The sequence below is a fragment of the Tasmannia lanceolata genome, unplaced genomic scaffold (genome assembly GCF_043159265.1).
Source record: "Tasmannia lanceolata isolate RefF3 unplaced genomic scaffold, GAP_Taslan_0.1 ptg000019l, whole genome shotgun sequence".
In the NCBI taxonomy this organism is placed as follows: Eukaryota; Viridiplantae; Streptophyta; class Magnoliopsida; order Canellales; family Winteraceae; genus Tasmannia; species Tasmannia lanceolata.
Window position 1 is genome coordinate 29,294,609 of NW_027518696.1, and position 20,374 is coordinate 29,314,982.

Sequence of the window (20,374 nt, forward strand, 5' to 3'; positions counted from 1 at the left end):
TTCCTTCATTAAGTAATATGTGCAACCAAGTTATGTGCAAAAATTCATCAATAAACAAAATATATGTGGCCAGACAAACTAGGAGCCCATTTTGGTCCCAGATGCCCAAATGAACAACAGAAAAAGGACCAGGCTGTATTTTCTCATCCCTAAGAGAGAATGTGATCCAATGATGTTTGCCTAACTGAAAATTTTTAAAATTCACACTGTAAGGTAGTAACATACTCAAAACCAGGAACTAATGACTTCAAATTCTTAAGAGATGGATGACCAAGGTAGTTGTGCCAAAGATGAGGTAAGACAGTAGAATGAGGTAATAACAGCCACACAACCTAACCTCTACCAATCATCCTCCTAATCGTTAGATCCTGAAACACACAAGAAGGGCTAAAGGTTACAGAATAATATAGTTTCGTAGTAAGTTGACTAACAGATAGTATGATAACAGGAAATTTTGGAACATGCGGAACCGAGGATACTGGAAGAGACTTGATTGGACGCACAGTAGTAAGAGAGCCATTAGAAAAGGTTACCGTGGGATAAATATTCAAAGGAAATAAACACAGAGGACATGCCTATCATATGATTAGACACATCTAAGTCGACCCAAGGAGTGAGTTTCGCAAGGTAAGAAAAAACAATATTTGTATGAATCAAGGTATCGGAAGAAGATGGAAGGGCGTTGAAGGCATGGTTTCAAATTTTGGTTTCAGAATGCCTTTTGGTCCTCCACCGAAATCAGAATTTTGGCTTTCGGACGAAATCCAACGAAATTAAACAGCGGTTATTTTATCTCCTATAGAATTTCGACCGAAATTACCGAAAATTCGGCTGAAATTTCCGTGTAATAATAAATAATTATCATAAATCGTGATTTTTGGGTGAAATCCCTTAAATTTCGGACAAAATTCAGGAAGGTCGAAATTTAGGCCAAAATAATCTACCATTTCGGGTTTTACCGATTTTGATTTTGGTATCCACCGAAACCAAAATTTCGGACCGATTTCGGTCGAAATTTAAAATCATGGTCGAAGGTTGGGCAGGTTTAATAAGTTCATCAAATTCCTCCCTTGAGAAATCATTGAATCACGTGCAGGGGAAGTCTATATCAGAGTCCTACTAGAAGCAGTTTGAGGAGTATCATCACAATCATTAGGGACCATCGCTTAATTTGCCCAAGTCTACCAGCCAAATTGACCACTATGTATATAATTGCAGGTACCATGACCTTGACTGCTCCTCCATGTGAATCACAGCCTCGGCCATGGCCAGAACCACCACAGCAAAGACAACCATCTCTATAACCAACAGTAGTAGCCAAAGCAGAATCATGACTGTAAATTGCTCAGACAGGGTCGTTCTTCAGCTTCTAGAATTTTTTCTTGTAAAGAATTCTAATCAGGGCCAAGATTAGGAAGAAATTTTGCAACCATAAACTCCTCTTGTTGGCTCTTTCGGGTAGGTTGGTCATTGATAATTTGTTGATAAACATGGAGTTCTTACCAATTACTAGGGGTGTAAATGGATATTCGGAAATTCGATTACCGTCCGCATCCGAATCCGTTTAAAGCGAATATTATCTGAATCCGTTTAAAGCGGATATTATCCGAATCCGTTTAAAGCGGATATTATCCGAATCCGTTTATGAGATATCCGGCTCTTAGCGGATGCGAATTTGGTAAATGGTATATCCGATCCGTTTAACATCCGAATCCGAGAAGTAAATATTTTTTATTTATTATTAATAATATCATTAATATTTATTTTTAGTAATGACACACTATCTTTTGTTTCTATAAAAAAAGTGAATATTCTTTTTAGAAAAATAAAAATAAAAACAAAAATGGCCCAAACCCATTGCATCAAAATAACCCAAACTCATTCCATCATATACAAAAAAAAAGGAAAAACCCAAAGACCACTACCAACAATATCATCCATCCCCTCCCCATCGCCTCCCTCTCTCTCTCTGCCTTTGTTTTAAAAGGAAGAAGAGGATCTCATATATTATAGGGTTTGTGAGTTAATTTTGTGAAGAGAATGTAGAGTTCTAGTTTTAGGGTTTGGAAAATTCATTCGAGTAAGTAGGAGAAAAAAGATAAAGTGCTGCAATAAAATATTCGAATTTACCGGATAAACGGATACGGATAATATCCGAATTCGAACAATATCCGACGGATACGAATTCGGTAATAGATATTAAATATCCGTCGAATCCGAATCCGAATCCGAATTCGAATAGTGTATACTGTAATCGAATTCGGATAAAGCCATATCCGCTCCGAATTCGATCCGTTTACACCCCTACCAATTACCTTGCAATGTGTTGTAGTAGTCACTTAGAATCTTGTGTCCATGTTGAAACAAAAAAGATGTTTTCTAGCGGTGCATAGATCCTTGAGATATTGTCTTTAGAGAAGAAGATCTCTCAGATTGATTTTTAAATGTTATTAGCAGTATTAGGAAACATGACATTGGCGCTTGTGGTTCCAATCATCCCTTTCGATCTGTTTTGGGTATGTTATCTTTATTCAAAAACTTCAATTTACAACATGCACCCAGGGGTGGTTATTCGGTTAAAACCGAACCGAAAAAACCGAAATGTTAAAACCGAAATTATTTCGGTTTCGCAAAATTCGAACCGAAACCGAAACCGAATTATGAGAAACCGAACCGAAACCGAACCGATTACAAATTCGGTGATTCGGTTATAACCGAATAACCGAATTGTGAGAGGAAAAGAGGGAAAAAAGTAAAATTTAGGCTTGGATCGGAGGGCTAGGATCATCCGATCAAAATGAATTTTTGAGCACAACATAATTAAGTTGTGATCAATCGAATGGACGGTTTTGATCATCCCACGGAGTGCACATAAAGCAACTTTTTTTGAAAAAAAAATGGTTTCATTAGATAACCGAAACCGAAACCGAATAACCGAATTTCCCAAAAAACTAACCGAAACCGAACCGAAATGGAGAAAAACCGAACCGAACCGACCAAATCGGTTCGGTTCGGTTCGGTTCTTCGGTTATAACCGAATAATGCTCACCCCTACATGCACCCAAATCAACTTTTACTGATTCAGCCCACAAACAGTAATTGGGCCCATTGATTTTGACGGAAGTCAGATGAAGAGAGGACAACTCCATGACAAGGGTTTTCTTCCGCGATTGGAAGTCGCAGAAAATTAAGGGATACAACACACAAGGCAGTCGTCACACGGTCCAAGAAAACAGTTCTCAACCAGCACACTATCCATAACAACAGCACATGCATGACAGAACAACAGTCCGCACAAGACCCAATAGGGCTCACCAAGATTTAATTTTACATGTCAGACACAACAAAACAAGTCACAAAGATGGGAAATAACACTTCTTCGTTTTTTAAAGACAATGGGAAATAACTTTTAGAAGTGCAAAATTTCCAATTATCCACAACATTCCATACAGCACACCAGTGCACAAGGATTGGGAGGCAACTCTTAGGAAAGTTCAACAGTCCCAACAGTCTACAAGGTGTTCTGACTTCGTCCACAATGGTCTATACGCGTATGTAACACAGTCTATAGGATGTTGCAGTGCATCCACAACAATCCAGTCATTAGAACATCAGCGCAAACAATCCACAAGTTACCAACGGTCAAAAGTCATTATAATTCCTACTCATGATATCTGACTTAATTAAATGTTCATTTATATGGCTCTTTTAAGTGCAGCTCAACCAAGTTTCATGATGCCTTCGAATGGAATAGCAAATAGGAAACAGAGCGGAGCCTATGAATGAAAGAGAAATGGGTTACGGGTTTTGGAGAGAAGAGAGTGGAATCTATGAATAAAAGAGAGATGGATTATAGGTTTTGGAGAGCAAGTGGGATCCTAGAATGGAGGGAGAAGGGGTTCGGGACTTCGGGTGTTGGGAAGTAGATGGGGTCCACAAAAGGATGGAAGATGGGTTTGGAAGTCTAGATCTAGGATTTGGGAGGGTAGATATAGGGTCTGGAAGGCTAGATCTTTGACATTGAAGGGTAACAACTTATTCATTTATTTCTTTTACGGAGAAAGCTTATTTTAGGTCCTATATGAACCCATACTAGAATTCTTCCTTTTTATCAAGTCTAGTATTGATAATACCTGAAAATTTTCATATGGAACTCTGTTACACTAATCTTTCTGTATTGCTACAGTACCACATAATAGATTCCACAGTACAAAATGGCTTATTATCATGTTCATGAAATGCAGGTTCCTGGTATTCTCTTTACTCCAATCTGCCCACATTCTCTTTCGTTTAGGCCTCTGATATTGCCCGAGTACGTGACACTGCAGGTGCAAATACCTTTCAACCGTAGGGGACATGCGTGGGCATCTTTCAATGGCAAGGATCGGAACCAGTTGGCAGCTGGGGATGCTCTAATCTGCAGCATGGCACCGTGGCCAGTGCCGACGGCATGCCAAGGTGATTCCACTAGTGATTTCTTGCACAGCATCCATGACGGCCTCCACTGGAATTTAAGGAAGATCCAGTCATTTGATGGTCCCAGAGATTCATAATGATGGGGTATGCAAAACAACCCCAATCGTCATACGATACGTGGCACCAGGGCAAACCCCTAAAAGCCCTCATCTCTAAAGGGCATTTTTGTCATTGCGCCAAACCAAGATGGAATCATTGTTCATCTCACCCAACCATGGGTTGACACTTGTCTAAGGGCAAAGAAACAGAGGCACAATTTGGCTCAATGACACCTATCCCCAAAAGGACAAGCAAACTTACACTCAAAGTCCCGCTATAATAGCCCTCATAAAGACAAGGTAAAGGACTCGAATCCCAAAAAAATCACTATTCATCGCTTTAGTAGTTCAGTTTCACTAACTTGAGTGTCGAAGTGCCCATCCGGAGCAAGGACTCCGGGTTGGCCTTCTGACTTCGTGCGCCGTCGTGCAAGTTATTACCTCTACGTCAACTCAGCTACCAAGATTCGCCAGATCAGCTCTTACGTCACTGCCTTATCTGTTACCAATTCAAGGCGTAACAGATTGGTGTCATCCGTGGGACCTCGAACAAAAATCCGTTCTGAGTCTCAAGAAACATGGCAGGACATAAGAGTACCCGAGCACCTCCTGGTCGGGCAGTCCGAACAACACCGCGCCAAGTGACTAGTGGAGAACGACTGGTGTCGCAGGTCGTCATCGGCCCGACAGCAACCGGGCCAGCCCCTGCTCAATCAATCCCCATCTCGGCTCCTACGCCCGAACAAATTCAGACTCTTTTCCAACAAATGACTACACTGGTCGACCAATATAAGAACCTCGTACAGCAGGCCCTCAAGGCCTTCCTCCCGAGGTTCCTCAACCGCCTGATTTAACGATGGAACCCCCGGCAGAGGAGCCCGTGCCGCCACGTCGTGATCACACTCTTCACTCTCATTCGAGACGTGACCATCACTCCCGGACAAGGCATGCGCAGACAGAACCTCATCAACGATGTTGGTCTCGATCCGAACAACAGCACCGGCCCCGAGCCGGTCACGCAGGACGGGAAAAATCCGGTCGTCATGGGAGAAGTTCGGATTCAGTGGCGAGCCCCACCGTAGAAAGGAAGGCCAGACCATATAGTCGGGCAGAGAAAAGAACTGATCCCGTATTACGGAGGTTCGAGGAGATTGACCACCGGATCGAGGAGCTGGCTAAGAGCCATCATCGGCCCTCTATAAGACCGTTCTCCAGCGGGCATCCTTTCACGGATAACTTGCTAAACGCACCAGCTCCGAAAGGTTCAAAATGCCTCCGGTCCAACAGTACGATGGGACCTCGGATCCGGTAGACCATTTGGAGACATTCAGAACCCTGATGCTCCTGCACAGGGCCTCCGACGGATTCCTGTGTAGGGCATTCCCAACCAGCTTGACTGGAGCCGCAAGAGACTGGTACTCAAGGCTCAAACCCAACTCTGTAGATAGTTTCGGAGACTTCATGAGCAGTCGAAGGCCACGCAAGACTGCGGCGTCGCTGATGGCTCTCCATCAAGAAGATGATGAGAGCCTAAAAGAATTTATTAGACGATTCAACCGAGAAGGCCTGCAAGTCCCGAACTTAGACCCTTCTGCGGCTACGAATGCACTCCTTGCGGGCGCAAAATCAATTGAATTTCGCCGAACGGTAGCCCGTCGCAATCCGCACTCGTTAGCGGATCTTATTGCGGGGGCAGAAGAATACATCTCTATAGAAGAAACCTTGGCGGCCCTGGACTCCGGGAGGAGAAAAATTCCGGAAGAGGTAAAGAACCCTAAAAAGCATAGGGACGATAAGCCCATAAGAAAAGAAAGAAGCCCAGAGCGAAGGGAGCGAAATTTTACGCCCCTCAATACATCTAGGAACCGCATACTAGCTGCGATCAGAGGGGAAGATTTTCTTAAATGGCAGGACAAAATGCTGACAAAAGGGAACAAGCGGGACAAATCTAAGTATTGCCGGTTCCACAAAGACCATGGGCACGATACCAATGACTGTAGGCATCTCAAGGAAGAAATCGAGCTACTGATCCAAAGGGGATATCTTAGGAAATACGTCGAGCATGGTGGGGACAGAAGAGAGTGTCAAGAAAGAAGTCCTCAGGGCAGGAGGAGCCCCCAGCGACAACAATCTCCCCCTGCCCTTCACGACTCTCTCATTCCTTGTAGCCCGAGGTCAGAACCGCAACGACCGCAACCTACCGGAGTAATAAACACTACGCTCGGCAGGTCAACGCGGTCCATACAAGCAACAAAAAATTGAAAGTAGAAAATGAGATCTCTTTCTCTGATGCTGATTTAGACAACTTGATGCTCCCCCATGATGACGCATTGGCCATAACCATGCTTGTTGCTGATTGGGAACTGAAAAAAATCTTGGTGGACAATGGGAGTTCAGCGGACATCCTCTACTACAACGCCTTCAAGCAAACGATGATCGGGGACGAACGTTTAAAACCCGCGAACTCAGATTTATTCGGATTTTTCGTAGAGATAGTCAAGGTCGAGGGACAGATCGAACTTCCCGTCTTAGTCGGGGAACCTCCCCACCAGGCCTTTGCGATGATTAATTTCTTGGTAGTGAGGGGCACTTCGGCCTACAACGCTATCTTGGGAAGACCCGGGCAGAACCTTCTCCACGCCATCGCCTCCGCCTACCATCAGAAAATGAAATTCATAACACCAAGCGGTGTGGGTGAGGTGAAAGGCGACCAACTGCGATCGAGGGAATGCTACGCAACCGCACTGAAAGGAAAAAATGCAACGGAGGCATTACCCATCGAATTCTAGGACTTGAGAGACGAAGCCCGGACTACGTTGAACCAACCCGCAGAAGACCTGATCCCAATCGCGTTGTATGAAGATGATCAGGAAAAGCTGGTCAACATAGGGTCATCATTGACCGACGATTCCCGCCAAGAGCTATTCTGGTTTTTTCGAAAAAATGCTGACGTATTCGCTTGGACGCCTGCTGATATGCCAGGGATAGATCCCGATGTTATCATGCACAAACTCAGCGTTGACCCCACTTGCAGACCGGTGAAGCAAAAAAGAAGGAATTTCGCCCCAGAAAGACAACGAGCGATTAGAGAGGAGGTGGAGAAACTTCTAAGGCTGATTTCATATAGGAGATCAAGTACCCCGATTGGCTGGCCAATGTGGTAATGGTGAAGAAAACCAACGGAAAATGGAGAATTTGCATAGACTTCACCGATGTAAACAGAGCCTGCCCCAAGGACAGCTATCCACTGCCCAAGATCGACCAACTAATAGATGCCACTGCGGGGCACGAGCTTCGAAGTTTTATGGATACATTTTCCGGATACAACCAAATTCGCATGTACGACGCGGATATTCCCAAGACTTCATTTGTAACCGACCAGGGGATATACTGCTACCGTGTGATGCCATTCGGCCTAAAAAATGCCGGAGCAACATATCAGAGATTGGTTAACAAGATTTTCAGAGGACAAATCGGGCGCAACATGGAGGTGTATATAGACGACATGCTAGTGAAGAGCAAGGAATCTTCCAGTCACATACCCAATTTGGAAGAAGCATTCCAGGTCCTGAGGAAACACAATATGAAGCTGAACCTTTCTAAATGCACTTTTGGCGTCACCGCGGAAAAATTTCTTGGATTCATGGTCAGCCAGAGAGGGATAGAGGCCAACCCGGAACAAATTCAGGCAGTGATCGATCTAACTCCACCCACTACCATAAGGGAAATTCAAAAGCTGACAGGGATGGTAGCCGCGTTGGGACGCTTCATCTCTAAATCGGGGGAGAGATGCCTGCCATTCTTCAACGCAATCAAGGGAATTAAAGCAGCCCCATGGACTCCGAAATGCCAGAGTGCTTTTGAAGAACTGAAGTCATACCTATCGGCACCACTCCTGATGATCAAACCTGGACCTGGTGAAGAGTTGACGTTATACTTATCGACGAGTCCGATAGCGTTAGCAGCTGTTTTGATCAGAGAAGACCAGAAGCAGCAGAAGCCGATCTATTACGTCAGCAAAGTTTAACAGGAGCCCGAGACCAGATATCAAAGGGCAGAAAAGTTGGCTTACGCTCTTATTATGGCTGCCAGAAAGCTTAGGCCGTATTTCCAAGCCCACACCATCAAAGTTATGACTGACCAACCGCTCAGGAAATTCTCCGTCGCCTGGATACCTCAGGACGGCTAGTTAGGTGGGCTGTAGAACTTAGTGAATTCGACATTAGGTTTCTACCCCGGCCGGCGATAAAGGCCCAGGTCCTAGCCGATTTCATTGTTGAATGCACTATGCCAGCCGATGCCGAAAGAAATCAACCTCCGGGTGAAGAAGTCGACAAGGCACCCGGGGGTCAAAACAATGCGACCTCCGATCAACCTCTGAATAAAGATGCTGATACTCCCGGAGATACCACGGGAAATGGAAGTGCCGAGGAAAAAGATGAAGCGGTGGTAGAGCCGCTCTGGGAACTCCATGTGGATGGATCATCGAATCACATGGGAAGCGGAGCAGGACTAATCCTCACAGGACCAGGAGACTTCGTCATGGACTACGCCGTAAGATTCGGGTTCAAGGCGTCAAACAACGAGGCAGAGTACGAGGCGCTTCTGGCAGGAATGAAATTGGCGATCCAAACTCAGGCCCGAAAATTGAAAGCGTACAGCGACTCACAGCTGGTCGTTAAACAGATACAGGGATCATATGAGGCGCGCGACGACGGCATGGGCAAATACTTAGCACAAGTTCGCGCACTCGCCGACAAGTTTACAAGCTTTGAAGTGATGCGTGTCCCGAGAACGGAGAATGAGAAAGCAAATATACTCTCCAAACTCGCGGCCTCCGAGTATACTGCTCTGGGAAACATATGTGTGGAATTCCTAAAAAAATCCAGCATTGAAAGTGAAGTCGTTGAAGTAATGCAAATAGATCAGGAACCGTGCTGGATGGACGACATTATCAATTACCTGCGCAGTGGCGAACTCCCTGAAGAGAAAAAGAAAGCACGCCAGGTCACCCAGAGATCAGCAAGATTCTCACTCGACGGAGAAAGTCTTTACAAAAGATGGTATACCCTCCCGTACCTAAAATGTCTCTGACCCGGTGATGCTGCCTACACACTCCAGGAGACTCATTAGGGGATCTGTGGAGAACATCTAGGGGGCAAAGCGCTGGCCATCAAGGTACTGCCTAGGGGCCTATATTGGCCGACCCTGAGGCAAGATGCTCTGGACCTAGTAAAGAAATGCGAGAAGTGTCAGAAATTCTCATCCGTCAGTCACCAACCCGTCGTTCCAATGACCCCCATAATCAGCCCACTCCCATTTGCTGTATGGGGAATGGACATCCTGGGGACCTTTCCACCGGCTCCTGGAGGGCAAGAATTCGTGGTAGTCACAATAGACTACTTCACGAAGTGGGTGGAAGCAGAGCCCCTTGCTAAAATCACTGAACAAAATATCCAAGCATTTTTCTGGAAATCCGTGGTCTGCCGGTTCGGAATCCCCCGAGCCCTTATAACAGACAACGGCAAGCAGTTCGACAACAAAAAATACAGAAAATTCTGTACAGACCTCAAGATCAAGCAGCGATTCACATCCGTCACCCATCCTCAAACCAATGGGCAGACAGAAGTCACGAATATAATCCTCCTCCAAGGCATTAAGAAAAGATTAGATGAAAAGGAAGGATGGTGGGCCGATGAGTTGTACCATGTCTTATGGGCATACTGCACCACTCCGCGTTCAGCTAAGGGAGAATCCCGTTTTAACCTAACTTTTGGAACCGAAGCCATAATCCCGATTGACATCGGGGTTCCCTCACCACGTGTAACCTGCTTCAACAAACAATTAAACGGAGGCGGGCTCCGGGCCAATCTGGACTTACTCGAGGAAGTACGTGAAGAATCTCAAATACGATCAGCAGCGTATAAGCAGAGGGTGTCCCGCTACCACGACACCAAAATCCGCCCCAGAGAATACCGTGTGGGTGACCTGGTCCTGAGGAGAGCTGCAGTATCCCAGCCAAGAAAGGCCGGAAAACTCTCCCTCACTTGGGAGGGGCCGTACAAAGTAGTCGAAGTTATCCGGCCCGGCAGTTACAAGTTGAAGACCCTCGACGAGAACCAGCTCCCCCATGCTTGGAACTCCAAGAAATTGAGGAAGTACTACCAGTAGCCCGTCAAAGGAGCATCCTTAAAAATGTATACAGATGTAGTCGCCCTAAGATTTGTGCAATTAATGAAAATATCACGGCATTTTGCAAATTCGTTCTTCTCGCACTAACGTTAACTTGGTTCCCCATCATTTCCGTTAACTTGGTCGGGATAATCGGGCTAACTCGGTTCACTTCGACCATTTCCATTTAGACCGGGAATGTATTTCTGGTCGAGATGTCATAAGTCCATAGAGAAAAAAAAATAAAAATGATGGGCTTATCGTCTCCAGTGGCATTCTTGCTGAACTTAACAATGTAGCCTTCAATCGACATGCGTTCCCAAAGTAAAGTAAGTGGATTAAAAACAAACGTACATTAATGAACTCAAGCACTTGGAGAAATAAACAAAGTATATTCCTTCCAAAAAGAGCCCCATAGGCATGGTACATCTTGGCTCAAGGCCGGCATAAGAAAATGATAAAAAAAAGAGAATTACATAACAAGCTGAAGTGAGATCGGTATTCACTGAGCGGCGTCACGGGTCCCCGGACCTGAGATCGGGCCGGACTCAGTTGAAGCAGGGACTTCGGCTTCATGAACGGATTGACCCTGACCAGTCTCTTGGTCATCTTCGGTGGACAGGGGAAGTAATACGTCCTCGAGCTCCAAGTCCGAAAACTTTGCCTTAACGAGGGATTTACACTCGTCAAAGCCATCTCTAAACGACTCAACAGCTAGTTCAATCAGCTCGTCTTCTTTGGCCTTCACTGCTTTCTCCAGATTAGACTTGTATTTCAGTTGCTGTTTTTCCGCCAAACCAATGGCCTTTTTCGTCAGCTCTTTCTGGTTATTCAGTTCTCCAGTCAGGCGTTCTATGATAGCCCTCGCCTCCGTAACAGTCGTCTCTAAACCGGCCTTGTCCTTCTCCAACTTACCGACCTTCTCTTCAGACGAAGTTAGTGTCTTGGAAAAGTAGGCAGACTTAGTCGTCAGATCATTCCAGTAACATTGTAGCTGAAGAAAACATGAGGGACTAAAGTAAGGCTCCAAGTTGCAGACCAAACGAGACGAGCAAGCCGAATATTTCAAGAAGAAATACCTGATAAAGAGCACTAAAGCCACCGGCCTCGACCGTCTCATTGTTCTGGTGGAGAATACGAATCCGATCTTTGTGCAAACAGCTTTTAGAGACGATCTCCTGAGCCACCCAAGCATCGTCCAAGCCGCAGTCGTCCTTCTTTACTCCCCACTTCGGACGGAAGGTGCTATCAGCGCTAGCTCGGTTAGTAGGCGCCGCCTCCAAGCCAACGATGAGCGTATCATCATCTCCAGAACGAGTGGTCCCACCAGCCGACGACCCCACGGTCAACTTTGTGGATTTAGAGGCTGTAACGCCCTTGCCAACAAGGACGGCCTTCTCTTTACCCTGAACGGTTGGAGCAACCGGTTTAGTCGGCTTCCTCTTCTGACCTCCGCTCTTACCGAGGACGGACTGGCGGACTTTCTCACCAGCCGATTGCTTCTGCATCTCTGCAAAGAATTCAAGTAAATGAGAACGGCATTAAAAAAAACGGTGATGAACAATATCTGAAAACGACCTAAGACACCTACGTGTTCGGGAAGCGGAACGAATCCCGATCTCGACCAAAACCTCCTCCCTGGAGAATTCCGAGCAGTGAATAAGACCGTTCTTATGGATCTCATCGCGGATCATTCCTAAAGTGACTTCATCCTCGTCATCTAAAGCTGGTTTGCGACTCATGGCCTGCGTATGCACAAAAGACCAATTTGTGGAGACCGGCCAACCTCCCTCGCAGTTGGCATAGAAAAACCTGCTCTTCCAAGTATGAATGGAGGTAGGAATGCCAGTGGTCATCCTCATCTCAGCACGTTGGCTAATATAAATCCAACCTCCCAGTCGATGGCTTTTCAGTTGAGCGCACCTCCTAAAAAGGGGCACAGACAAATTCCTTTGAAGACGAAACCGCACAAGGTAAACAAAGCCGGCTATAGTCCTCCACGAGTTCGGCGCAACTTGAGCGGGGGCCAGACCATAGAATCTCAGCACGACTGCTATAAATGAATTTATCGGCAACCTAAGACCGGCCTTCATGGCCTCCTCGTATATGCACAAATCAACGCTATCATTATACGCCCTATCCCCCTCTATAGCGGCCCTCAAGGTAAATAGTGCGGGAATACAGTACCGATCTCGGACGTCTACGAGTCGGGAAGCATCAAGTGTGTTTTCCACCTGAGCAGCTGCGGTACCCTCTCTAACACCGCCCTCCATTCTCACTGAAGCCAATAACTCGACTACTCTACTTCCAACGAGAGAGACCGACGCTCTCCTCTCATGGTTACTTTCCTCATCATCGTCTTCGGCGCCACTACTGACGATAGTAGGGGAGTCCGGATTCGCTACCAGAATAGGACTTTGATTCAGGTCAACAATGACCTCATCCGAACCTACATCTACATCCTCCTCGTCACCCACATCGTCTGGCCGACCAGCCATGGATCCTTGCCCCTTCAAATTTGATACCGATGTTGTCCTCTCCGACGAACCCGAACTGGTTCCGCCTAAGGAGAAAGACCCTCCTGAAGACGAACTAGACCGTGAACCGGACTCCGAACTAGGCCACGAACCGGACTCTGAACTAGAACTTTCACTACTCATATGCGGCCAAAGAAAAATAAAAATCGGACTGGAAAATTACCTATGGGTAATCTGACCCTCGAACTCAAGCAACCCGGACCGAATTGACCAAAGGGGGTAGCGCTGGCAAAGCAAAGGTAAAAATGAGAGTTACGGATGGTAAAAATGAGGCCTTGCAGGCCCCCTTTATACTCATCCCTGTCAGACGGCCGGCCGTGTCCGCCACCCATTTAACGCCACGCGTCAGTGTATTCAATGCAGACTCGAAAAACAAAGAGCTAAGGACCAGGAATGAGACTGGAATGGAGGGAAAGCCGGAAAGGGAATAAGTAAAAAAACCTTATGTTTCAAAACCATCAAGTACGGGAGATTCAAAGAGGGAATGAGTAAATATATACTCACCTAGAAAAGGAGATCGTCTCAGGCAGTGGTGGATATAACATAATCCACTAAACGACAAACATGAGATCGTCTCAGGCCGTGGTGGATATAATGCAATCCACTAAACGACAAAAATGAGATCGTCTCGAGCCATGGTGAATATAACGCAATCCACTAAACGACAAAAATGAGATCGTCTCAAGCCGTGATGGATATAACGCAATCCACTAAATGACAAAAATGAGATCGTCTAAGGCCGTAGTGGATATAACGCAATCCACTAAACGACAAAAATGAGATCGTTCGAGCCGTGGTGGATATAACGCAATCCACTAAACAACAAAAATGAGATCGTCTCAAGCCGTGGTGGATATAACGCAATCTACTAAACGACAAAAATGAGATCGTCTCAGGCCGTGGTGGATATAACATAATCCACTAAACGACAAAAATGAGATCGTCTCAGGCCGTGGTGGATATAACACAATCCACTAAACGACAAAAATGAGATCGCCTCAAGCTGTGGTGGTTATAACGTAATCCACTAAAACGACAAAACTGAGATCGTAGGGATCCGAGCTGAAAATAAAGGAAGAAATGCCCAGATTGTCTGTAGCTGTTCTGTATCCCACCGGCCTAAGCTCTGAATGAATCAGCAGATCATCTCAGGTTGTTCTGGATAAATCCCACCGGCCTCAGCTCTGAATGAATCAGTAGATCGTCTAAGGCCATTCTGGATAAATCCCACCGGCCTCAGCTCTGAATGAATCATCAGATCGTCTCAGGCCGTTCTGGATAAATCCCACCGGCCTCAGCTATGAATGAATCATCAGATCGTCTCAGGCCGTTCTGGATAAATCCCACCAGCCTCAGCTCTGAATGAATCATCAGATCGTCTCAGGCCGTTGTAGTAAAATCAACCGGCCTCAGCTCTGAATGAATCATCAGATCGTCTCAGGCCGTTCTCGTAAAATCAACCGGCCTCAGCTCTGAATGAATCATCAGATCGTCTCAGGCCGTTCTCTTAAAATCAACTGGCCTCAGGACTGAAGAAATACTCAGACCATCACTGGCCATTTTGGAAAGATCCCACCAGCCTCCGTATTAAACACGTGCACCAACTTTCCAGATCAACCTATGCCACTCTGAACAAGTTAACTTCGTTGAATGTTAACCACTGAATCCAGTCCCCAGTTCATCAAAGACCGGGCCACCTCCAGTATGAAGCTCAAAGGTATTTCTCCAAGTCATTACAACTACTCGAAGAGCTGGGGGCTACTGATGGGGTAAGCAAAACAACCCCAATCGTCATACGATACGTGGCACCAGGGCAAACCCCTAAAAGCCCTCATCTCCTAAAGGGCATTTTTGTCATTGCGCCAAAGCAAGATGGAATCATCTGTTCACCTCACCCAACCATGGGTTGACACTTGTCTAAGGGCAAAAGAAACAGAGGCACAATTTGGCTCAATAACAGGATGACACCTGTCCCCAAAAGGACAAGCAAACTTACACTCAAAGTCCCGCTATAAATAGCCCTGATAAAGACAAGGCAAATGACTCGAATCCCAAAAAAATCACTATTCATCGCTTTGGTAGTTCAGTTTCACTGATTTGAGTGTCGAAGTGCCCATCCGGAGCAAGGACTCCGGGTTGGCCTTTTGACCTCGTGCGCCGTCGTGCAGGTTATTACCTCTACGTCAACTCAGCTACCAGGATTCGCCAGATCAGCTCTTACATCACTGCCTTATCTGTTACCAATTCAAGGCGTAACACATAGTGTCCATAGCTTCAGTTGCTTTTCAGGCCTAATGATTTGACCCAGTTAGTTCCAGAATATCATCAACATATATTGATCTATCATTTAGATGAAATCGTCAGAGGCTGCCATAAGATTGAAATCATCGAAGAGAAGCAATGTGAAATGGGTTTTAGTTAAAGTTTGTTACACTAGTGTATAATTTTGGTTAACTGATGAGAATGATAAAGAGAAGAAGTTTATGGGTAAGCTTCATACAGTAAAGTTGTTTCCAATTAGCATGGGTGGCCAGGCCTAATATTGTTGGTTGTTCACTGTTATAGAAATTTGTATAGGAGAAAGTATGCTGTCCCTGTTCCCTTGTTATAAATGTAATACTTCTGCTGTAAAAGTAAGTCTATATTGTGGTCCTTAGAAATAACATCTTATTTGCTTTCAATAATTGTCCAAGCCAAATTAACTTGAAAAATGCTAAAGCTGACACTTTGTCTCGCTTTTGTTTCTTGTATGCGATTGAATTCGTATTCCCGACCAATGACCACGTCCAGCCAAATGCCATTGAGAGCACCTTGATTGGATGAGTCTGGGGTTTTTTTTTTGTTTTGATCATCAAACCTCTTTTAGGGTTCAGCCAACAAAAGCAAAGCTGTTAACTTTTGCAGAACCATTGAACAAGACTAACCCAATGGATCCCATGGAGAAATCCACGGCCTGCTGTTTTTGAAAGACAAAGTTGCACCCATCTCATACCTACAGTTTTGGAAAATAAAGATTTTGGCCAACATCTGTTACTGATTTCAAAATAAAAGAGTTTTGAAATTATCCTTCGAACGAAAAAAATGTTTTATTTTGGAAAAATTGGTGTTTTGAAAGAGGTGTAAAAAAGGTTAGTGGCAAGCCTAAAAGTTAAGTCTCTGTTAGGGTTCTGAAGTTTCAAATCTGAGAATTGCAGAAAGATAGAGCTAGACAAAGAAGAAAGAGAGGGAGAAAAGGAATATTTCCATTCATTGTCCTCTCCTATGAGAGCAGGCCTTTTTAAAAAGGAGTTTTACATCAGTTTGTTATTTTCTGCAGATCTGCGTCAGACCCGTAACTAACATATTCCCTCCTCATTACATCATTACTATTAACTAATTTGTAAAGTAATCTAATCATTATTCATTACTTATCTCGCTAATTCAGAAATTAGCATAATCAGACATCTACAATGGTTTATGCTTGACTCTGTTTTCCCTCCTAACTCCTTGTTCGGTGTTCCTCCCTTCTGTCTCTAAACCTTGCATCTGATCGGTCGTCATATGTTGATCGACGGTGCTAACATTACCCTCCCCTTGGAAATTAACCTTGTCCTCAAGGTTGAAATCAGCGTATTCCAATTTAAGGGTGTGCAGATTTTCCCATGATGTGTCTTCCGGAAGTAGTCCTGCCCACTGAACCAGTATTTGTTCCATTGGTTTGTCGTTTTGAAGTATTGTTCTTTTGCCCAGAATTGCTAATGGAGAAATAAATGGTTGATTGTTGATACTTTGGGGAGGTAATGTGCAGATTGCCTGTGGAGATGGTCCGTAATAAGGTTTGAGCAATGAAACATGAAACACAGGATGAATTCTGCTACCCTCTGGTAGTTTCAATTTATAAGCAACCTTTCCTATCTTGGACTCAATTTCATAAGGACCATAGAACCTTTTGTTGGGCTTTTGGGAAGTCCTATGAGCAAGGGATTGCTGTCTGTTTGGTTGCAACTTCAACAGGACCCAGTTGCCAATCTCAAATTCTTTATCAATGCACTTCTGATCGGCAAAACATTTCATTCGGGCTTGAGCTTCCAACAGATTGGTTTTGAGTTTGGCTAAAGTTCTATACCGTTGTTGCAGTTCTGCATCGACAGCTTCAATTGGTGATGACCCTGGAATGTAAGTTGGTAATGCTGGTGGTTTCCGCCCATGTACTGCTTCAAAAGGAGTCATTTTAATGGTGGAATGAAAGGTACTATTGTAGGAATACTCCACCCAAAGCAAATAGGAATGCCACCATTTTGGATTCTCCAAGGAGAAGGCTCTCAGATATTGTTCAACACACCTGTTTAAGACTTCAGTTTGTCCATCTGTTTGTGGATGATAAGCTGAAGATAACTTCAATGTGGTACCACTTAATTTCCAAAGTTCTGACCAGAATTTACTAATGAAAATTGGGTCTCTGTCTGAAATAATTGATTTTGGAATGCCGTGCAATTTAACCACAATATCTGAAAATAATTGTGCTACTTTGACCGCTGTATAAGAAAAGGGTAGAGCTCCCAGATGTGCATACTTGGAGAGGCGATCAATGACAACTAGAATAGAAGTGAAGCCATTTGAACACGGGAGACCAGTGATAAAATCCATAGTGACCTCTTCCCAAATTTGGTTGGGCATTGGTAATGGCTGTAAGAGGCCCATGGGAGGTGTTGTGGAGTATTTGGTCTGTTGGCAAATCAAACATTGTCGCACAAATTCCTTAACATCAGCCTTTAATGTCAGCCAAAAGAAACAAGCAGAGATCTGCAAGGTGGTTCGTAAAATACCAGGATGACCGGGTTGTGGAGTACTATGGAATTCATGCATAATGAGATGGCGAAGTGGAGATTGGGATGCAAGTCAGTCATTATGATAGATTAAGCCATTCCTGACAGAAAATTCTGAACTTGCTTCACCTTGGTCAACGGCATGATGTATTTCCAATAACTCTGGTTCAGTGTGATTAGCCAATTGAAGCTGACTGGTTATAACCATTATAGGACTTGAGATTGCGAAGTGAACTTGGGCCTGTTTTATAGGATCTGAATCTTATGTTACTTCCTCACGTCGATATAACGCGTCAGCCACCTGATTCTCTGTTCCAGCTTTGTATACAATGGAGTAGTTGTATCCTAGCAATGTACACAAATATTGCTGCTGTTCTGGGGTTTGAATCACTTGAGCCATCAAGTTTTTTAAGCTGCGATGATCCGTGTAAATGACAAACCTCCGCCCAAGAAGATATTGGCGCCACTTCTTAACTGACTCTGTAATGGCGTATAGCTCTTTGACATAGGCCGAAGCAATGGACATTGTTGGCGACATCTTTTTGCTGAAATATGCTATGGGGTGTTTATCCTGCATCAAAACAGCACCTATAGCAATACACGAAGCATCTGTTTCAAGTATAAAATCCTTGGAAAGATCTGGGAGAGCCAAACAGGGACTTTTGTCATTGCTGATTTCAATTCATCAAAGGTAATTTGAGCTTCAGAAGACCACTGGAACACATCCTTCTTAAGAAGATTAGTGAGAGGAAGAGCTACTGTAGCATAATGTCTAACAAAGCGCCGATAGTACCCTGTATGTCCTAAGAAACCTCGTAGTAGTTTCAGTGATATAGGTTGAGGCCAATCTTGCATAGCTTGAATCTTATCAGGATTTGGTTTTACCCCTTCACCAGATACTAAATGCCCTAAGTAGTCAATCTGAACTTGGCAAAATTGACACTTAGAAAGTTTAGCAAACAACTTGTTATAATTTAGACAAGTAAGAACAGTAGTCAGATGGTTCAAATGTGTGTCCAAAGAGGGGCTATAAACCAAAATATCGTCGAACAAGACGATAACAAATTGGCGCAAGAAAGGTTTGAAAACAGAATTCATACTGCTTTGAAATGTTGAAGGGGCATTGGTCAAGCCAAAGGGCATAACAAGGAATTCATAATGTCCTTCATGCGTTCAGAATGCCATTTTTTCGCAATCTTCGTGTCTCATTCGAATCTGATGATATCTCGAACGGAGATCGAGTTTGGAAAACACTTTTGCTCCGTGTAACTCATCCATTAATTCATCAATTGTTCGAATGGGGAAACGATCTTTGATTGTAATGGAATTAAGAGGTCTATAATCCACACAAAATCGCCAAGTAGAGTCTTTCTTCTTGACGAGAAGAACAGGGGAAGAATAAGGGCTATGACTCGGAACTATGATGCCAGAGACCAGCATGTCTTTCACCATTCTTTCAATTTCATTTTTTTGAAAATGAGGGTACCTACAAGGTTTAACAGTGATGGGGCAAGAACCCGGAAGAAGATGAATTTGATGATCCACAGATCAATGAGGGGGTAATTCCGAAGGAACCTGAAAGACACTAATGAATTGTTGTAAAAGTGTTTGAAATGCTTGGGTTAAGTTCTCTAGGATTGATGTTGTTATTGGATCAGAAGATTGAGTTTCAGACAGGATGTTTTCGACACAAATTAACTGGAAATAAGAGGCAATGCAGTTATGTTTTGTGAGGCCCTTTAAATGAGTTGCTTTGATCGGTGATGAATTAAGCTCTGTAATTGTGATATTAAATAACCGCAAGTGCACGGATCATATGCAGTCAGGGGTCGATCTCAGGGAAGAGGATGTAGACTTTCTATCTTTATATTATTTAGAAAATAAAAGTTTATTAAGTTATTGCCCAGCATGGGTCTCAGGATTTCCGTGGATTTACCTCGGAGGCAACAACTTACTATAAATTTACTCCTTAAACAAAACAAAGATCGAAACTAACTTTAATTTGATTAATACTTTATTTCCTATATCTAGGCAAAGTGAACCAAAGATTTAATGATTCTATTAAGTACCTACTAAATAAGAAAAATCAGTTCTAATTAATGAGAGAAATCAGTTCTAATTAACAAACAAATTAAAACTATTCTAATTAGAATCTGGAATTAAAAATACTGTTTACTAAAACAGTCATATCGCACTCATCTAAACTTGGATTTTAACCCTTAAGTACTCATGTCGAAGGATTTTGAAAGATCTACAACTTTTATGTTTATGATTTTTCCTGATTTAGTTGTTTATCTCTCCAAAATTGGCTTTGAAAATTGAATAACAACATTAAAACGGGAAAATC

The 20,374-nt window shown here is 44.0% G+C and overlaps 3 protein-coding genes across 3 annotated transcripts; all 3 read left to right on the top strand.

Annotated features, from left to right (window-relative positions):
- Nucleotides 1-262: 262 nt before the first annotated feature.
- LOC143852481 (putative NAD kinase 1) lies at nucleotides 263-4,553 on the top strand. The gene is made up of 2 exons (XM_077361865.1): nucleotides 263-295; nucleotides 4,245-4,553. The coding sequence occupies exons 1-2, from the start codon at nucleotides 263-265 to the stop codon at nucleotides 4,551-4,553; spliced, it is 342 nt and encodes a 113-aa protein (XP_077217980.1).
- A 1,230-nt stretch (nucleotides 4,554-5,783) lies between these two features.
- LOC143852482 (uncharacterized) lies at nucleotides 5,784-7,303 on the top strand. Its single transcript, XM_077361867.1, has 2 exons — nucleotides 5,784-6,579; nucleotides 6,816-7,303. The coding sequence occupies exons 1-2, from the start codon at nucleotides 5,784-5,786 to the stop codon at nucleotides 7,301-7,303; spliced, it is 1,284 nt and encodes a 427-aa protein (XP_077217982.1).
- Nucleotides 7,304-8,801: 1,498 nt separating this feature from the next.
- Nucleotides 8,802-9,608, top strand: LOC143852483 (uncharacterized). The gene has a single exon (XM_077361868.1). The coding sequence runs from the start codon at nucleotides 8,802-8,804 to the stop codon at nucleotides 9,606-9,608; it is 807 nt and encodes a 268-aa protein (XP_077217983.1).
- The last annotated feature ends 10,766 nt before the right edge of the window (nucleotides 9,609-20,374 follow it).

Excerpts from the sequence above, each read along its gene's own strand:
- LOC143852481 (XM_077361865.1), top strand. The coding sequence starts at position 263 with ATGGATGACCAAGGTAGTTGTGCCAAAGATGAG. Across the intron at positions 296-4,244 it reads GTAGTTGTGCCAAAGATGAG|GTTCCTGGTATTCTCTTTAC; the intron begins GTAAGACAGTAG and ends CATGAAATGCAG.
- LOC143852482 (XM_077361867.1), top strand. The coding sequence starts at position 5,784 with ATGCCTCCGGTCCAACAGTACGATGGGACCTCGGATCCGGTAGACCAT. Across the intron at positions 6,580-6,815 it reads TAGGAAATACGTCGAGCATG|ACAACTTGATGCTCCCCCAT; the intron begins GTGGGGACAGAA and ends ATGCTGATTTAG.
- LOC143852483 (XM_077361868.1), top strand. The coding sequence starts at position 8,802 with ATGCCAGCCGATGCCGAAAGAAATCAACCTCCGGGTGAAGAAGTCGAC.